Source organism: Biomphalaria glabrata, chromosome 5 (genome assembly GCF_947242115.1).
Source record: "Biomphalaria glabrata chromosome 5, xgBioGlab47.1, whole genome shotgun sequence".
Taxonomy (NCBI): domain Eukaryota; kingdom Metazoa; phylum Mollusca; class Gastropoda; family Planorbidae; genus Biomphalaria; species Biomphalaria glabrata.
The window spans coordinates 19,196,139-19,214,862 of NC_074715.1; the positions used below are offsets into that span (position 1 = coordinate 19,196,139).

The following is an 18,724-nucleotide window of genomic DNA, read 5'->3' on the forward strand; positions in this document are numbered from 1 at the left end:
CAATGATTTTTTTCAAATAGCACAAAAATTAAACACAAGCTCATTAATCATGCATCTTTATGACAGTCATTTGTTAATTTAACAATGATTTTTTTTTCAAATTGCACAATTAAAAGCCTGGCAAAGTCTTACTGGTTTAGCATTTCTCCAGAATCTTTATCTATTAACTTGACAGTTGTATCTGTCGAGCTGACCAGAACACATTGACCATCTCTCGTAAATCTCACGCATGAAATAGGCTCTATAGAAAAAACATGAGAAACAATAATGTATGAACACACAATTGCTAGACCAAAGTAAACGATCTCCTCTCAGATATAAAAAAAAAACTATAAAAGAATTATTTTAAGTACTATAGAAATATTTTCTTCAATTTTTTAAATTTAGATCCTCCACAATATAGAAAAAACATTTCCAGCATACCACAGCAAACCAAAGGCCTTTCAGCATACAGTGGATGGTAAATATTTTATCAATCAACCATGGCCGTTAGAAAAATGATCTAGATGTACTCACTTCCAACATAATCTGAAAACATTTTCCCCATTCTTAAATCATATCTTCGCACTTTGCTGTCTGCAGATCCTGTAAGAATTTCATGATCAGAGACCTGAACAGAAGTCACACTGTCTTTAGCTTCATTCAATATCTGATCAGAATATAGAGAGAACATGCACATTAAGATATGTATATGAGCATAAATAAATAAGCGTTTTCTAAAGGCATCTACATCATACATTTCATCATAGAAAAGTAGAAAATAGAACACAGGTGTAATAAAAGAAGGGATTGGAATAAGTGTTGAGACATCCAAGACACATGTAGTCCACAAACATCTGTAATGTGCTTGATCCTAATAAGATCATCTCTGTGTAAAGAAATAGATATTGTAGTAGATGTCTCTTTATTTTAGTAATTTTATTATTTAAACATTAGCAGCAATGTCCTTTTTTTTATCTGAACAATGCTCAAATATAGAAATGTAATGACAATGCCAATAGAACAGAATTTGTATCACTTAAAAAAAAAAAAGACTTGTAACCAGAAAGAGATCTAATGATCAATTTCATTTCAACCAATTATGTGTTGACATAGATGTGAAGGGATTATTAAAGAATCTTACTTAGTGGACATTCTTAGAGAATAGCACAACCTGAATCGGATACCTTCAAAAAAGGATTATTGAATATGTTTATCGGATACCTTCAAAAAAAATTTATTGAATATGTTTGTTTTGTTTTTTTCAGTCGAATTAAGAAAAAACAAAATCACCATGATTGAGATACAAAATAAAAATAGATAAATTTCATAAATAAAGTTCCAACAATAATTGACCATCTTCTACAATATCTCATTATAGTTTAAGCCCACAGAGAGACCAAATGCTTTCTACAAAATTTATCTGATTTTATCATAACAACTTCAACATTTCATCAAATGCTAATTTACTAGTTTAAAAAAAAAAAATTTCAAGAGGGGAGATAACTTAGTTTTATTTTTTAAAGTCTATAATAATTTGTGGGACTTTTCTTTTTATTCATAAACCAAATTGTGCTCAATAAAACAAAACAAAAAAAAATGCTACCATAGAAAAGGTAATGTCAGTCATCAGAAGCTGACATACATAAAGAAAAACAAACTTATTCCAGACTGAATGCAAAAGATCCAAGAAATCTGATAAGAAACAATAACTATGTCCTGAGTATTGAGACAGAAAATAAACACAAATCAATCAGTGTACCATCAAAAATTATCTTTAACTTGACTTTTGAAATATCTGCAAAAATATTTACTCATAATGTTATTTATTATTATAATATTAATTATAATATATTCAAATATACATATCAGCAATGCTTATTAGCCTCACTGTGACTCTCAGGTGGAAACAGTTTTAGAGGAGATGATTAGGCCAAAAAAAGAAGCAAAAAAGAACCCCTGCTATGGTGCCTAAGAGCCGAGTCCATTGCAATGGTGGGGATTGAGAAAGTCAAATCATTTATGTCACTATTCACACACTGTTTCCCATGGGGCCGTTTATTTTATGGTGGACACCGGCATGGCTGATGTGGTAAAGAGAAGAAATATGCTAGAGTTACCTAGGGTGCTTATCCTTTGCCTCACTTCTAATCTTCTTGGGATACAAGCCATCGGTAATAGGGATGTAATTATTTACATCTGCTTGTAAGTTTCCCAAACAGAAATTTGTTCTGACAGACAGATGGAGGCAGAGTTCAATGGGCCTAAAGTTCCGAAAATTTGAGGGAGATACCAATAATAGCTTTATCTTGAGTCTTACAAATTGAAAGTGTCTGTAGATATTGCAAATATGTCAATATTGTTTTCTGTTTGAATCAGCTTTTGATTTGTTTTTTTATTCGTTTATTATCAATGAACACAATTCTTGTAGAATTTCAAATTTATATTTCAGTCTAATAATGAACATAGCTATTATGGAACTTTTTAAGTTATGGAAATGTTATTCACTCCTATATATATATATGTTTGAAAATCTGATGGTTTTAAAAACTGATTATAGTGTGCTGTTGATGGCTTATTTCCATCACAAGTTAAAAGTGTTTATTTTACAAATCTCTTTTATTCCCTGTTTCTAAGATTTAGATTTAGAAGAAAATTATTCAAGAGTAGCTTTAATTATTCCATATCATAACTTTAATAGTTTTTTAGTTAAAAAAGTTGTCATGGCATTTTAAAAAGTACAGTAACCAAAATTTCTTTTAGCAGCACCAGCTTATAAGGTTAAGCATGTTATAAGCTGTTGTGGCTTTACACCTGAACTGGTTCATGCTTTTTACTCCTTATATCCCAAGCTCTGACTGAACAGTCGATAGATCCAGACAAAATGACAGTTGATTCCTCATTGAAGCATACAGTGTTTACTGTTCCTGGAGAAGATATAAAATGGAAATATAAAATATCTAAATCTGTGATTTCCAACTGTTCAAGAAAGAAGGCAAGAATACAATGTTTGATCCTTCCCTTTTTTTCAGCTTAATGATACAAAACAAAATAAAGTATCAGATATCAGATTTTAAAATAGTTGTAATGGTCTCAATCTCAAATTTAGTAGAGGCTAGGGTTGTGATTTAGGATTTGAAATGGTCCATTCAGTTTTTGTATTTATAAAGCTTATCAACTTTGTCTGTCTGTATGGTAAAAAATATGAACATGTTTTCTCTCATTTCCCATTCACAGAAAAAGTTAAAACTTTGTACAATTATTCAATGAACCTAATTCACTATGTCAACGAGCACCTTAACTAATTAACTCTTAAGTAGGATTGAGATAATTACCAGTATTCTATGCACACAGTATTTTAAAGGGCTGCTTAACTATCTAAAACTATGCTGTGTGAATTATTCTGTTACCTGGTGTTGCATTAACATAATACCCACCGGTAACTTATAAACATTAGAACCTATAACTTGAAGTTTGAATCTACCATACATTAGCCAGCTTACCAGCATGATCCCTAAACTTCCGCACAGTTTTCCCGGTGGATACATCAAATAGCACAACAGCTTTATCCATGCCACCAGAACAGATATGGGCATTATCTCCAGAGCTGTGAGCATCCAAGACCTCGTATCCATGGCCTATGTAAGCCTTCAGAAGTAAATTCTTGTGCGGGTTCCACAACTTGACAGTTTTATCACTTCCACAAGTCAAACAGTAATTGCCATCAACTAAAAAAAAATATTACTAACAATTTAAATTTTGGCAAAAAAAATATATATATATACCTGATATATATATATATATTTCAATTAAAGTACCATTATCAGACAAAGGCGTTACATAAAGCCTATCAGACAACCCACATTATTATTATTAAATAGTCTAATTTTAATGTTTACAACTAAATTTTCATATAGGTACTGCACATGTACCATCTTTTTCACACTTCCTACATGTGTAGCTTCCTTTTTCATTGAGAGAAGACAATTTTAGCGGGGTCAAAGTTCACTAGTATAAAATTAAACTTTTTTTATATTAACTTTTTTTCCTTGGGAAAAAGAAGATGGGTCTGAGCTTAACAAGATGTTTTAGCCCCAAGATGCATCAGCTAAACAAAACCCAGATAGAAGGGAAACATATATTTCACAACCCTGGCTATCCTTGGCAAACTAAAACATGTAAATAGGGGGTTATAACTTTTACCTTTCTCGATATTTGCAAAAGAATATATATAAGTTATGTAAGTGTTCTTGTGTGCATTAGTTACACATGTTTTACTGGGGGAAAAAAAGCTTAAAAATATTTTTTCTTTAAAAAGCTAATACAGGTACAATGTATGCAAAAAAGTATAAATACTTTTTAAAACCATTTAACAGTCAGCTTACAAGAAATTTTTACAGATGTATTTTTTAACATATACACAGTTTCAATAGTTGTTAGTTGTATCACTTTTAGTGTAAACCATATAATATTTTATAGTTGTATCTGACCTACTGTCATAGCAATTTATTAATGTGTCCATCTATATGTCTACATATCACTGTCCTACTGAGGGACAAACTAAAACAGTGATGCCCAAAATACAGACAGTGCGGCCTGCCGAAATGTCTTCACAATAACAAAAAAAGGTTGAAAAATGTTTCTTTACCTACGTTAGGGGATAAGGGCCCTCAATTTTTCTTAGATGGATTGGTGCCATGATATTTAACATGGGACTCTGAATGTAGAATCTACCAGGAAAAGTGAACAGATCTTTACTTTTTTGTGGAGCAACATATTTGCTTTGTAAAGAAAGTGGCTGTTTTAAAAAAACAACAACATATAAACAGCATAATAACACAAATATTACGACATTCTTGGTCTGAACTGCAATTAAAAGATTGTTACACTATGTCTAAAAAGAGACAAGAAAATGAGTTGATGGTAAAAGTAACTACAATGTTTCTGATATTTTAAGTAGAGAAATGAAGCCATTTTCCGGCACCTGAAAAATTTTGAATATCCCATTATTTATGAAGCACTGTATCTACGTGCTTCTAATCAAACTGTTTCAGGTCAATGTCATTTAGTTTTTTGAAGGCCTACATTTTCGTTCATGTGGCCCGTGACACGAGTGTCGAAAATTAAAATGGCCTGTAGGTCGAATTATGCTGGGCATCACTGAACTAAAACAATGTTAGAAAAAAATCTATAGTCCATAAAGTCTAAAAGATTGTGAAAATCAGAAAAGGGTGTGAAGCATTCCCTCCCTCCATGTCCACTAAGCATACTAGAAGAGTGGGATGCTCTAAAAAAAAAACACCACTGGTGAGAGAGCACAAGCGCAAAATTATCGATCAACCAGGTAGCTGTACCAAAAAAGGCTTAGTTGTGATTGATACATGCACTGAGCTTGTGGAGTTGTGCTACAAAATAAATTGCCTCCTTAGTGACAGTAAGATAGAATGGAGAGAAGACTACAAATGACTTCTCATCTCCCCTGCAAAAAAAGGTGATTTTTTACCTAGCGCAACCAGCTACAGGTAAAACTGTAGTGACTATGGTAAGATGCCACCTATAAGCCAAGTTAAAAGCCAAGAAGGGAGTTACGGAGCAATAACTATCAATCGACCAGGTACTGTTGTGTCTAACAGGAGCGATCCTAAAAAACACAGGATGGGGAAAAGTAGACTAACAATTATTGATTGACCAAGTACTGTACCAAAAATAGGTGCGATGTCAGTTATACAGCCTGTGCTAAGTTTGTGGAGTTATGTTTCGGAAAAATAAAATGCCTCTGTTGCCAATATTTGAGTGTAAAGAGTACGAGAACACCAATCACTCCTCCTTCACTTCCGCTCTAAATTATTCTCGCAATGAAGGAATTTTTATTTTAATAACATGGCCAGCTACAGGTAGGGCATATAACAGTAACAACCTTGGTCTGACATCAGTTACAAGCTGACAAAGATAATGTGGAGCATGGGAAAAGGATAATGGTTTGTGTCTTAGCTTGGAAATGACCTAACAAACTGGACAGTATTAACTTTCTCCTCTCGACATGTATGGCGACATTTATGCACTACGCAAGACAGCAGGGTTTCTGTCCAGGGGGGTTTTGCAAGAGAGGATTTGAGCCTCTCAAGCCCTCACTCAAATGGAGTTTGATGATGATGAACTTCCTCCCCCACACAGAGCAATCTACAATCTTCTAAGAATAGGACAAACACCCCTGTTAAATTACCATCTTAACAAAATAAATTCCACACAAGTCCACCCTTATGAAAACGCAAACCATATCATCTTTGAATGCCTCTTCTTAATGCAACTTAGGCAGACCCTAATACCACTACAGCTCAACGTAACCAACACCCTGTACGGCAGTGCTGAACAACTGAAGAGAAAAGCACACTATTTTTCTTTGGCCAAGTCTGCAAAAGAGCTCACAGCTCAGTAGCAAAAAGCTGGCTAGAAGAACAAGAAGTGTCCTAGCTTTCTCTGGTGTAAAAAGAAAATGATTAAAAATAAAAATATGTTTATTAAATAGTTCCTTTTAAACTTCCTTTTTCCTAGTTCCTTATTAAACTTTAAAAAAAATTACCATTAAATTTTACGCATCGCACAGCTCCTTGTTTACAGTCAATAATTTGAGTTCTCTTATTTGGCCAAGCCATGATGATGATTAGATGATCTATCTTAATAGAACTTGTGTTATTAGAGATCTGTTGATTGAAAATCAATTGACATAGAATGATAATTTTTTGATAGATCCGAACTAGAGATTTTGAATCCATAGGCTGAGTAGTACTAAAACTAGTAGTGTAGTCACTGTAGTAGTGTAGTTACCTGGCTGTAGTAGGCTACTGACAGGACTGTAGTATACTACTACTCTAGACTCTAACTCCATTATAACTGTATATATATATATATATATATATATCTTATATATATAGATCTATGATATATATTTAGATTTCTAGATCTAGATTTTAGTACTAGTAGATAATGTCTAGATCTAGACTCTATCATCACTCTATGATACTCTATCTCTATCTATCTATTTATATATATATATATATATCAAATATAAGTAGACAATGTAGTTACTAGGTCTACTAGGTACTAGTAAGTAAGAAACTAGTTAGTGACTTTTAGTCTATTTAAAGTTATAACGATCTAGAAAATTCTAGATCTAGTATAATCTATGAGTAGTGAAGTATTTTATTTTGTCACTCTCGTAGACCTCTTCAGGCTCTTGTCTTGTCCTTGTCACCCTTGTGAGGCTTGTGACAGAAGCCTTGTGTTGCTCTTCAGCCTCTTGGTCTTGGAACTAACTGGTTACTAGATCTAACTCATTTACTAAACTAAGGAAATCGTCGTAGACCCCTTCAGTTCAGGCCCTTGTCGTCACTTGCCCTGGCCTGCCGCCTACCCTCCCTAGCCCTAGGTAGATCTAGATAGATCTAGTACTCACTCAGTCAGTAGTACTCAGTAACTCAGCCTGACTCAGGTCTAGGAATCAATCACAGTGACAGTCACTCACTGAATCAGTGATTTGAGTGATCTAGTCTAGATTCAATCTAGCTAGATTCTAGATCTACTCTAGATCTAGATAAATCTTATGAATCTAATCTAGATATAAGAGATAGATCGTAGATCTAGATCTATAGATTTTTTAGTCTAGATTTAGATCTATGAAACTATGATTTTATTAAATCTAGATTATTCTAGATCTATGCATCTTTATATCAAATAGGCCGCTACAAAAAAAAAAGTTTATAAATATCCCACTTTTTAATATTCCGCTATTTACACGGAGAACGTTACACACACAGACCTATATTATATATAGTTATATCTACAGACTACAGCACCGCTAAGATCATTCGATGGTTCTACCCTATTAACTAACAAGGCGGACATACTAAATCGCTGGACAGAACACTACAGTATGCTGTTTGGTGATAAAAGGCACGTATCGGAGGAATCGCTGGCAAATGTCCCCCACTAAACTATGAGAGAGGAGCTCGATGATCCACCGACATCTGAGGAAATTGAGACAGCAATATCTAAACTAAAAAAAACACAAGGCACCTGGCTCTGATGGACTTGCGATCCATCACGAACATACGGTGGCGACCGCACTACAAACAGCGATGTCCTTGCGAACGCCGGTATGGACAGTATAGAGGGACTTCTTTTGGTCCGACAGTTGCGCTGGGCAGGGCACGTATCCCGTATGGGAGACGAACGTATGCCAAAGGCAGTCTTTTTTGGTGAGCTAAAAGGTGGTCGACGTAACAGAGGCGCCCCACGGAAACGCTTCAAAGACCAGCTTAGGCGTCAACTTTCCTTGGCTGACATAGAAGAGAGCACCTGGTTGCATGCGGCCTCAGAACGAGACAGCTGGAGGTCACTCACGAAGGCCGCGGGATACACATTTGAGACCAAAAGAAAATCTGCTGCCGAGGACAAACGAAGACGGCGAAAAGAAAATCTAAATCGACCGCCTGCGGACAATGGTTATGCTTGCCCTGGATGTGGCAAAATATGTAGGTCACAGCTGGGACTGCGCAGCCATGGGAAATACTGCATTCCTCACTAATCTTCGGACTCGAAGACTAGCCTTATTATTATTATTATATATTAAAGTCATTATTGCAAAACAGTTTGCTGCTACTTTTAGTTTTCATTTTTTGTGTGCTCCGTCATGGTTAGATCATAGACTTAGGCCTATATATATTATTCGTATAATATATAAGTCTATGGGTTAGACCTATGGAAAAAAATAAAAATATCTAGGCATTGCCCATCCATTTCCGATCAAAAATAGATGCATTGTTTAGTTTTGCAACACATATTTAAATTCTATATTCAAATCGACCCTGATAGAGTCAGTCAGGATTTTAAAGAAGTCACAATTGCGGAATACCGTAAAAATGTCGGAACGGGGAACAAAGCATAAATAAAGCACCTTTTTATTATTCTTATATAATACTTGAACTCCTTCCTTTAAAATAATTTTACTTTTATTAAAGCTTAAGACATCCATTGTCCCTGTAATTTCTTCACCTCCTCTTTACCTCTTCTTTCATTGTAATTGACGTCACACTTCCCTGATTTTCCTTACAATGTTTTATTTTCCACAATTCTTTATTTCTTTTTTTTTTATTATATTTATATTATTTCTTCCTCGTTCTCACTTTTATGTTGGAGCGTTCAGATGACTAGACCAATATATGAGATGAACGGCGCAGTGTTTTCCAAATCAGTGAGCTCTCCATATAGTTTTCTTTATATTGGGGTGTTTAGGGGCCAGTGCCTTAAAATTATATATTTGATATTATGATTCAACTGTTAAAAAAGCAATAATATTAACAATTAAACCAACAAACTAAAAAATAAAAAAAAGTAAGAACTTACTAACACAAATTTATGAGATCTATATATTTAGATACAGCGGATGGGTTAGGGTTACATAATTATATAAAAAAATATTTATACACACATAATAATTTGTTTGGTTAAAGGAATTGTTTCTCGCAGTCCTATAGCAGCCTGAAGCTATCTCTGATGCTGCCACTTTACTCCAGACTTTCTTCAAAACCCCTCCAAAGGACTCTCTAGATTAATCCAATCGCTGATCATGGCAACATAATATATTATGCTTGTTGAGGGCGTTTGTCCAATAGAGCGCGCTTTTCATATGACTCTAAATCAGTGTTTCTCAAACTTTTTTGTCTGGCGGCACAGTAAAAAAAACTACAAAAATTTCGCGGCACACCACGAAGAGCAACAGTTGTTTTATAATAAAAAAGAAAAAAGATTTTACCCGTTTTTAAGTATCACATTTAATGTGAAGGGTGTGCCTGTTTTTGAGAGCAAATTCGATCTAATCGAGACTCCAGAGCCGACAAACAAATCGCATTTCATCGTCTATTGTAAGAAGTCTTTCTCTTTTCTTAGACTTGATTTCAGTCAGTGCTGAAAATCCAAACTCACAAAACCATGAAGATGCAAATGGAAGAATTATTTTGATTGCTTTTAAACTGATTGCAGGATATAACTTGTTGATTGAAATCCAAAAGACATCCAGGCTTTTCTCGGCAAAACTTGACTTAAGAACTGCATCGTTTTTTAAATCTATGAGCTGTTCTGCTTCTTCAGTTGTCAGATTTGTAGCTTCATTGTTTCCAAACGGATAGCTGACCCATCCATATTCATTACTTCCAATTGTTGGAAAGTAATGCTGCAATGCTGACTGCAGGTGTGTCAAAGTGTCCAGAATTTGGGGGTGATTTCTTCATTTGAAGCACATTCATTGTAAGTAGGAAAGCAGTCGAAGACTCCTTTCGAGATCTTACTTTGCCACAAAGACAATTTTTCCCCAAATGACTTCAGTTTTGAGGATGCAGTGATGATGGTTTCCGATGGTCCTTGAAGACTTAAATTCAATGAATTTAATTTATCAAATAAATCAGAGAGAGATGTCACCTTAACCCACCAGATCTCGTCATGAATTGAAAATCCAAAGTCTTTTTTTTCAGCCTCCAAGAATGATATCAACTCGGCCTTGAGTTGGACGACACGTTTTAACACTTTTCCACTGGAGAGCCAACGAACGTTGGTATGATACAGCAGACATTTGTAGTCTGAGTCCATTGCTTCACAGAGCTGAGAGACAAGTCGGGATGCAAGCGGTCGAGATTTGATAAAGTTTACAACTTCAATCACTTGATCCAGAACAGACATAAAATTTTTCGGCAAAGATTTGAAGGCAAGAGCTTCTCTGTGAATCATGCAGTGAACAACTAATACATTTGGATTTTCTTGACGCACAAGAGTGACGAATCTCTTTCTATTTCCTTTCATGGAAGGACAGCCATCGGTGCAAACGCTGACACAGTTTCTCCACTGTAGTTTGAATAGCAAAATGTTTTCGTTCACCACTTTGAAAATATCTTCGCCTTTGGTCGTAGTTTGTAAGTCTTTTCAAAATAAGAATTTGTTGACACATTTTTCATCCTTTATGAACCGAATAAAAGCTAGCAGCTGGGCTTTGTCGCTAACGTCTGTGGATTCATCAACTTGAAGAGACCACAGCAGAGACACTTCATCGTCAGTCACGTCGAAGTGTTCGCAGATTTGATCTTGTAAATCTGACGATAAGTCTTCAATTCTGCGCGAGATAGTATCATTTGACAAAGGAACTTTTTTATTTTTTTCGGCGGCATCGGGTCCAAGAATAGTTTCAACAACTATTGCTAAAGCTGGTGCAATGACTGATTCAGCCTCTGTGTGTGCTTTCTTGCGTTTTGCTAATAACTGAGCTATATTATAACTTGCAATTAATCCCTTTTCTGGCAGCTTTAGGTAGTTCGTAAGTTTCTTAGCTTGTTTATTTTGTTGAACCCTGATGTTTTCAAAGTATTCCTTCGGTTGCGCTTTTACAGCTGGATGTTTTGTTTCCATGTGTCTCTTCAATTTGCTTGGAACAAGCGCTTCATTCGACAGAGTTGCATTGCAGATCAGACAGAATGGCAATGGAGCATCTTCAGGTCCCGAAGATATGAAACCATATCCGATGTAATCTTCTTTGTACCTTCGTTTGGTTCCTTGCTTTTCATTTAACGCTTGCGCAGTTTCATTCTTGCTAACGTATTTCTCCATGGATAACAATGAATAATGCTTATTGATAATTTTTTATTATTAAAATTCACCTAAACAATTTACATGAAACACATCGCTTATTATTTGTAATAGTAGGCTAGTACAGACTAACAAACACTTTCTTGTCTGTTTAAAGTTTAAATGCTGGTTTATTCAAGTTAGATCGTCCATATATATAGGCTTAAAAGGAATTCAATTATCCCCCCCCCCTATCTGTTAATGAGCACATTCTTTCAACATGCCAGCATTGTGGGTTACTGGGTTACACTAACAGGACGGGGCTGACAAAACAATAACATTTACTATCACATTATTATCGTAACCAATTCAAGAACTGACGTGAGTCTGCTAAGGCGGCCTACATTTGAGTCATTATAATAATATTTGTATAGTGGACAATGCCATAACGGCCATAACCTGAAGAGCTAACAACCCTTTCCGTCAATATGGAGCGACCCACTACTATTACTGGTCATTGCAAATGGGGATGTCATCGCAACGTAAAAAAAAAATTAATAGTAGGCAGACTTGTGTAACGCTGCACTTGTGGCTTTCTGAAAACTCCCGCGGCACACCTGCAAATCTTCGGCGGCACACTAGTGTGCCGCGGCACACAGTTTGAGAAACACTGCTCTAAATGAAAGCATGGTCAAGAGGCTTTACCGAGGTGTATAGCGTGAGACATGATACAGTATTATAAACTGTTTTCTACTCAAGGTACAGGCCTTTTGAGAATGGACGTATATGGCTTTCATGACTAATAGGTTTTGGGATAAGGATGGTAGCAGGAATAAAGGTGTCTCTAGTATTAAGCCATGAATAGAATATGTAAATTGTTAACCAACTCTTTTCTGAAATTTGTAAGGCATCAGGGAAGTGTAAGTCTTTCAGTACATATTATGTTTACAGGGATTACTTTTGTAGGTATACATTAATAAAAGATGGGTAGACGCTACACGTACGTCTTGCTGAGCTTATAGGCCTACACGTTAGCAGGCCGTTACCTGTTTTACAGACTGATGTAACCGTGTATAGGCCTACACGTTAGCACCGTTACCTGTTTTACAGACTGAGGTAACCGTGTATAGGCCTACACGTTAGCAGGCCGTTACCTGTTTTACAGACTGAGGTAACCGTGTATAGGCCTACACGTTAGCAGGCCGTTACCTGTTTTACAGACTGAGGTAACCGTGTATAGGCTTACACGTTAGCAGGCCGTTACCTGTTTTACAGACTGAGGTAACCGTGTATAGGCCTACACGTTAGCAGGCCGTTACCTGTTTTACAGACTGATGTAACCGTGTATAGGCCTACACGTTAGCACCGTTACCTGTTTTACAGCCTGAGGTAACCGTGTATAGGCTTACATGTTTACTGCCTTACACGCAATAATACCGCCCGTCTTTTCGGGTCAAATATAAATCCGCTTTCATCAGCGATGAAAATGCGGGTTGGATAATTTAATAGACAAGGGTCAATCTATAATGCTGTTGATATAGTCTTGAAGCTCTATGAACCATTTTTCTACATCAGAACGTGAAATAGCGGCTCTTTTCTTGCCTAAACTAAATTAAAGGGTTCGTAAAACTAGTCTGTGTGTCTTTTTATAAAAACCATACAGCCATTGTTTTGTGGGTGTCATAGTATGGCTTTGAACTGTAGGATCTCTGGAAGCTATTATAAAGACCTTTAGTGTCTCTCGAACTTCAGAATTTGTTTTTCCAAACGCATGGTGATATAAGACAGATATATAAGCCATTTAAAAAAAAATTCTCTTCCTCATCACTGATATAAAGTTTCTTTCATGAAATGATGGGATGCTTCCTACAAAGCTTAAATTATTAGGGAGGGTGGCGTCTGGTATTTTGAAGTTCCTAGATGCTTGTCTAAGGGAAATTTCCTTACAAGACATGAAGCCTAAATGGCTAAAACAGGATAGATTAGGAGAGAAAAGCCTCTTTTTAAAAAAAGACAAAGAACTTTATTTAAACTTAAAAGTAATTGATTAAAAATATATTTAAATCTTTCTCTGTAAAAAAAAAACAAAAACATAGGCCTATATTTTATACCAATAGCTAGGATCTTTAAAATATCTACCGGACAGAGGACACGCCCTAAAAAGGAGGACATGTCCTCTTTTCACCGGAAGTAATCATAAATTCTATATCATATGTAGTATTATTCTCTAAATGTTTTCAATTTAGATCTATGTATACTAATACAAACTCATAGTAAAATTCCGATAATCTAAATCACTATGTAAATTAAACTAAAAGTGCAGGTGAAATAAAAAAAAAAAAACACAGTTGTGACTGCCTTTAAATAGGTAAAAACTGGGTAAACACCTCCCAGTTTTTTTTTTATTCAATTCTCGGTAAGTTGCTATGTAATTGCGTTTTTTTTTCACATTTATTTATAAACTGAAAAAATATGTGTCTCATGCAGGTGATGGGTCATCATCATTTTTAAAAAGCCTTAAGCCCTGACCTATGCGGTTCTCCTGGAACGTGAAAAATAATGGACGATTCCATACCTGTCAACTATTTAACCTGGAGTCAAAATTAATATTCTGCTGTGAAAGGAAAACCAATATAATATAGATACAGGGCCGCCGCTACCTATTGTGCAATGTGTGCATTGCACGCAGGCGGTCGACTTTAGGGGGCGGCCAAATCATTATTCCAAGGTTTCCTTTTTTTTTTTTTTAAATTAAAAATTTTAAATAAATTCGAACTATTCCATTATTCTTTGAAAATATAAACGATATTCGTACTTAAGAAATTATTTTGAAAACTAGAACAAATAAAATATAACAGCGGCCCAGGGATTCCCACGGGTTTTTTTCCAAAAGCGCCTACTCATTTCTAGCGACCAAACTGTTCAAATGTTAACTTTAACACACACACAAAATAAATCTTTTAATTAAAAAAAAAGAGTTTTTAATTTTTTCGTTCTGTTTCTATGTGAAACAATATAAAATCGAATCATAAAAATATTTTATAGACCTAAGATCTGATAAAAAACAACTTCCTGAACAAAAAAAAAACCAACAAAAAATGGCTTGCATTCAACCGGAGTCTATGGAATCTTTGAGATGAAATGCTAAAACTGCTGAATATTAAATATCAGGAAAAAAAACAACAAAAGAATATGTTAACATTCTTGCTGGAAATCAAGAAGAAATCCATAATACTGTAAACAAACGAAAGCTGATGAGTGTTTTTCTGTCATATTGTTAGACACGACTCACTTTGAAAATAACTCTTCAATATACAGAAGTAATGAGATTACAAATAAAAGCTAAATGGTCAACGTAAAACAAGGGAACAACCTCTCTCAAAAATTATTTTTTTTTGGCGCTTCTTGAGTCCATCAACTCTAATGGGTACCTGACTTGGGGAAAGCAAAAGCAGTTGGCCGTTGTGCTGGCCACATGACATCCTGATCGTTAACTTTTGGCCAAAGAAACAGATGACCTTAACATCATCTGCCCTATAGATCGCAAGGACTGAAAGGGTACTTTTAGCCTTTCTCTTGATTTTCTGCTAAAGATAGCTGCTGATTGAAAAGAGTTGAGAAATTTGGTAATGCAAATTATTTCAGCATTCTACAACTGCATTTTATTTTATTTTAATTTATCTTGACACAGGCTCTTCATATAGAAAGACAAAATACAAGACAAAAAATGACATGATGGAAAATTGAACTTCGTACTCTAGGCATTGTTAGCCAATGGTATACCACACAGCCATACTGTTCATATAAATATATTAGGATTTGCTCCTAACTTCAACATAAACGGGCGGTAGAGTTGCCATCTTAGGTTTGCACACGAGGTAGATCTCATAAGAGAAAATGCATATCAGGTAAAGGAACTCACACCAAAACTGAATTTTGCAATTTAAGCAGTAAGCATCGAATCGAAATTATTGCTCAAAAACATAATACTATTTTGTTCGGCGCTATTTTGTCGGGGTACCGATCTTAACAATGAGGCGCGGTGGCTAAGCGGTAAAGCGCTTGGCTACCGAACCGGGGTCCGAATCCTGGTGAGGACTGGGATTTTTAACGCCTCTGAGTCCACCCAGCTCTAATGGGTACCTAACGTTAGTTTGGGAAAAGTAAAGGCGGTTGGTCGTTGTGTTGGCCACATGACACCCTCGTTAACCGGTTAATTTCTTTGAAAATTGTACATTTCAGTTACAAACCAATTTTGTTTTTAATCTTGTGTGCTATACAAGTAGAAAACATTGCGGAAAAGTGTAGGCCGGTTACTCTGCACATTTCAAATATCCTGCTACATTACCTTTTTTTTTTGGTTTGATTCGTTATTTTTATTTTTATTTAAAAAAAGAGCATTATGACATATATTAAAAACGTAGTATAATTTATTCTTATACATTCAAAATAAAGACTGAAAAAAAAATTAAACATACACTCATAACATCTGTTTGGAAGGCTATTCGTACATAACAGTTTCCTCTTTATAGGTTGTTCAAATATGTGTGTTACTGATTTAAAAAAAAAAACCTATGTAGACTTGCCAACTAATCTAAGATTGATCCAATTTAAAATTGCCTAGTATTTGTGTTGCAAGAATGTATTCTCTCTTCAGTTTATTATGATATTTTCTCAAAGCAAATCATAATAGAAACTCTAGAAGGATTCGCTCTTAAATTCAACATAAACGTGCGGTAAAGTTGCCATCTTAGGTTTGCACACGATGTAGATCTCATAAGAGAAAATGCATATCAGGTAAAGGAACTCACACCAAAACTGAATTTTGCAATTTAAGCAGTAAGCATCGAATCGAAATTATTGCTCAAAAACATAATACTATTTTGTTCGGCGCTATTTTGTCGGGGTACCGATCTTAACAATGAGGCGCGGTGGCTGAGCGGTAAAGCGCTTGGCTACCGAACCGGGGTCCGAATCCTGGTGAGGACTGGGATTTTTAACGCCTCTGAGTCCACCCAGCTCTAATGGGTACCTAACGTTAGTTTGGGAAAAGTAAAGGCGGTTGGTCGTTGTGTTGGCCACATGACACCCTCGTTAACCGTAGGACACAGAAACAGATGACCTTTACATCATCTGCCCTATAGACAACAAGGTCTGAAAAGGGGAACTTTACTTTTTTAACCGATCTTAACATAATCTGCCCTACAGATCGCAAGGTCTGAAAGAGGTGTTTTTAGCCTCTTTCTAGATTTTCTGCTAAGGATAGCTGCTGATGACAGGAGTTGAGAAATTTGTTTATTGAAATTGTTACAGCATAAAATTTTATTTTTAATTTATCTGAATACAGGTTCTTCATATAAAAAAAAACAAGAAAAAAAAGTGACATGATGGAGGGTGGAACTCTGTACTCTTGGCATTGTTAACCAATGATATACCACACATCCATACTGTTCATATTTATTTGTCAACATAGAGCTTAATAATGCATAGTTTGAAATACAGCTCATTCAGAAGATAATTCTACACATTTTGTATGCTTTTTTTCAAATATTGCATCGAAATTTTGATTTTTATATGAACTAAAATATTTCATATAGTTTAAAAATCATTAAATAAATAAAAAATCCTTTTAAATACTGGAAGTATTGTTGTCCTTTCAAATTCTAAATTTAGTAACACTTATTAAAAAAAAAGAAAAGATTGCCCCTTTTTCCAACAGTTATCTCCCTTCGAAGAAATGATTTTTGATTTTGTATTTTCGTTATATAATGACATAGAGAACTCTATAGAAGTTTTATGAACAAAAATGTGCATGTTTTGATTTCAAAAAATAATTTTTCTAATTAAATAGTCAAAATGACTTACAATTATTTAAAACATTTTAAGCTTCTATATTTTTAAAAATGTACAAAAGAAAAATTGTATTTCTATTGCCATTTAAAAAAAATTAAAGTCTTTGAAAATTGTACATTTCAGTTACAAACCAATTTTGTTTTTAATCTTGTGTGCTATACAAGTAGAAAACATTGCGGAAAAGTGTCGGGCGATTCTCCACACATTTCAAATATCCTGCTACATTACCTTTTTTTTTTTTGGTTTGATTCGTTATTTTTATTTTTATTTTAAAAAATAGCAGTTTGACATATATTAAAAACGTAGTATAATTTATTCTTATACATTCAAAATAAAGACTGAAAAAAAAAATTAAACATACACTCATAACATCTGTTTGGAAGGCAATTCGTACATAACAGTTTCCTCTTTATAGGTTGTTCAAATATGTGTGTTACTGATTTAAAAAAAACAACCTATGTAGACTTTCCAACTAATCTAAGATTGATCCAATTTAAAATTGCCTAGTATTCGTGTTGCAAGAATGCATTCTCTCTTCAGTTTATTATGATATTTTCTCAAAGCAAATCATAATAGAAACTCTAGAAGGATTCGCTCTTAAATTCAACATAAACGTGCGGTAAAGTTGCCATCTTAGGTTTGCACACGATGTAGATCTCATAAGAGAAAATGCATATCAGGTAAAGGAACTCACACCAAAACTGAATTTTGCAATTTAAGCAGTAAGCATCGAATCGAAATTATTGCTCAAAAACATAATACTATTTTGTTCGGCGCTATTTTTTTCGGCGCTTTTTTGTCGGGGTACCGATCTTAACAATGAGGCGCGGTGGCTGAGCGGTAAAGCGCTTGGCTACCGAACCGGGGTCCGAATCCTGGTGAGGACTGGGATTTTTAACGCCTCTGAGTCCACCCAGCTCTAATGGGTACCTAACGTTAGTTTGGGAAAAGTAAAGGCGGTTGGTCGTTGTGATGACCACATGACACCCTCGTTAACCGTAGGACACAGAAACAGATGACCTTTACATCATCTGCCCTATAGACAACAAGGTCTGAAAGGGAAACTTTACTTTTTTAACCGATCTTAACATCATTTGCCCTACAGATCGCAAGGTTTGAAAGAGGTGTTTTTAGCCTCTTTCTAGATTTTCTGCTAAGGATAGCTGCTGATGACAGGAGTTGAGAAATTTGTTTATTGAAATTGTTACAGCATAAAATTTTATTTTTAATTTATCTGAATACAGGTTCTTCATATAAAAAAAAAACAAGAAAAAAAAGTGACATG

The 18,724-nt window shown here is 35.0% G+C and overlaps 1 protein-coding gene across 6 annotated transcripts in view; it reads right to left on the reverse strand.

Moving 5' to 3' along the window:
- The window catches only part of LOC106067046 (WD repeat domain-containing protein 83-like), a 48,022-nt gene that overhangs the window by 2,701 nt on the left and 26,597 nt on the right, over positions 1 to 18,724 (reverse strand). For 3 of the 6 annotated variants that reach the window (XM_056029331.1, XM_056029330.1, XM_056029327.1), the window contains exons 1-7: positions 7,202 to 7,727; positions 6,805 to 6,870; positions 6,560 to 6,680; positions 3,483 to 3,707; positions 2,794 to 2,906; positions 517 to 649; positions 133 to 241 (exon numbers count right to left, since the gene is read on the reverse strand). In XM_056029331.1, coding sequence (XP_055885306.1) covers positions 133 to 241; positions 517 to 649; positions 2,794 to 2,906; positions 3,483 to 3,707; positions 6,560 to 6,632 — 653 coding nt within the window. In that variant the 5' untranslated portion in view covers positions 6,633 to 6,680; positions 6,805 to 6,870; positions 7,202 to 7,727. Of the gene's footprint in view, positions 1 to 132; positions 242 to 516; positions 650 to 2,793; positions 2,907 to 3,482; positions 3,708 to 6,559; positions 6,681 to 6,804; positions 6,871 to 7,201; positions 7,728 to 18,724 lie in introns of those variants that run through there. The other 3 variants (XM_056029328.1, XM_056029329.1, XM_013226156.2) reach the window with 3 other exon arrangements.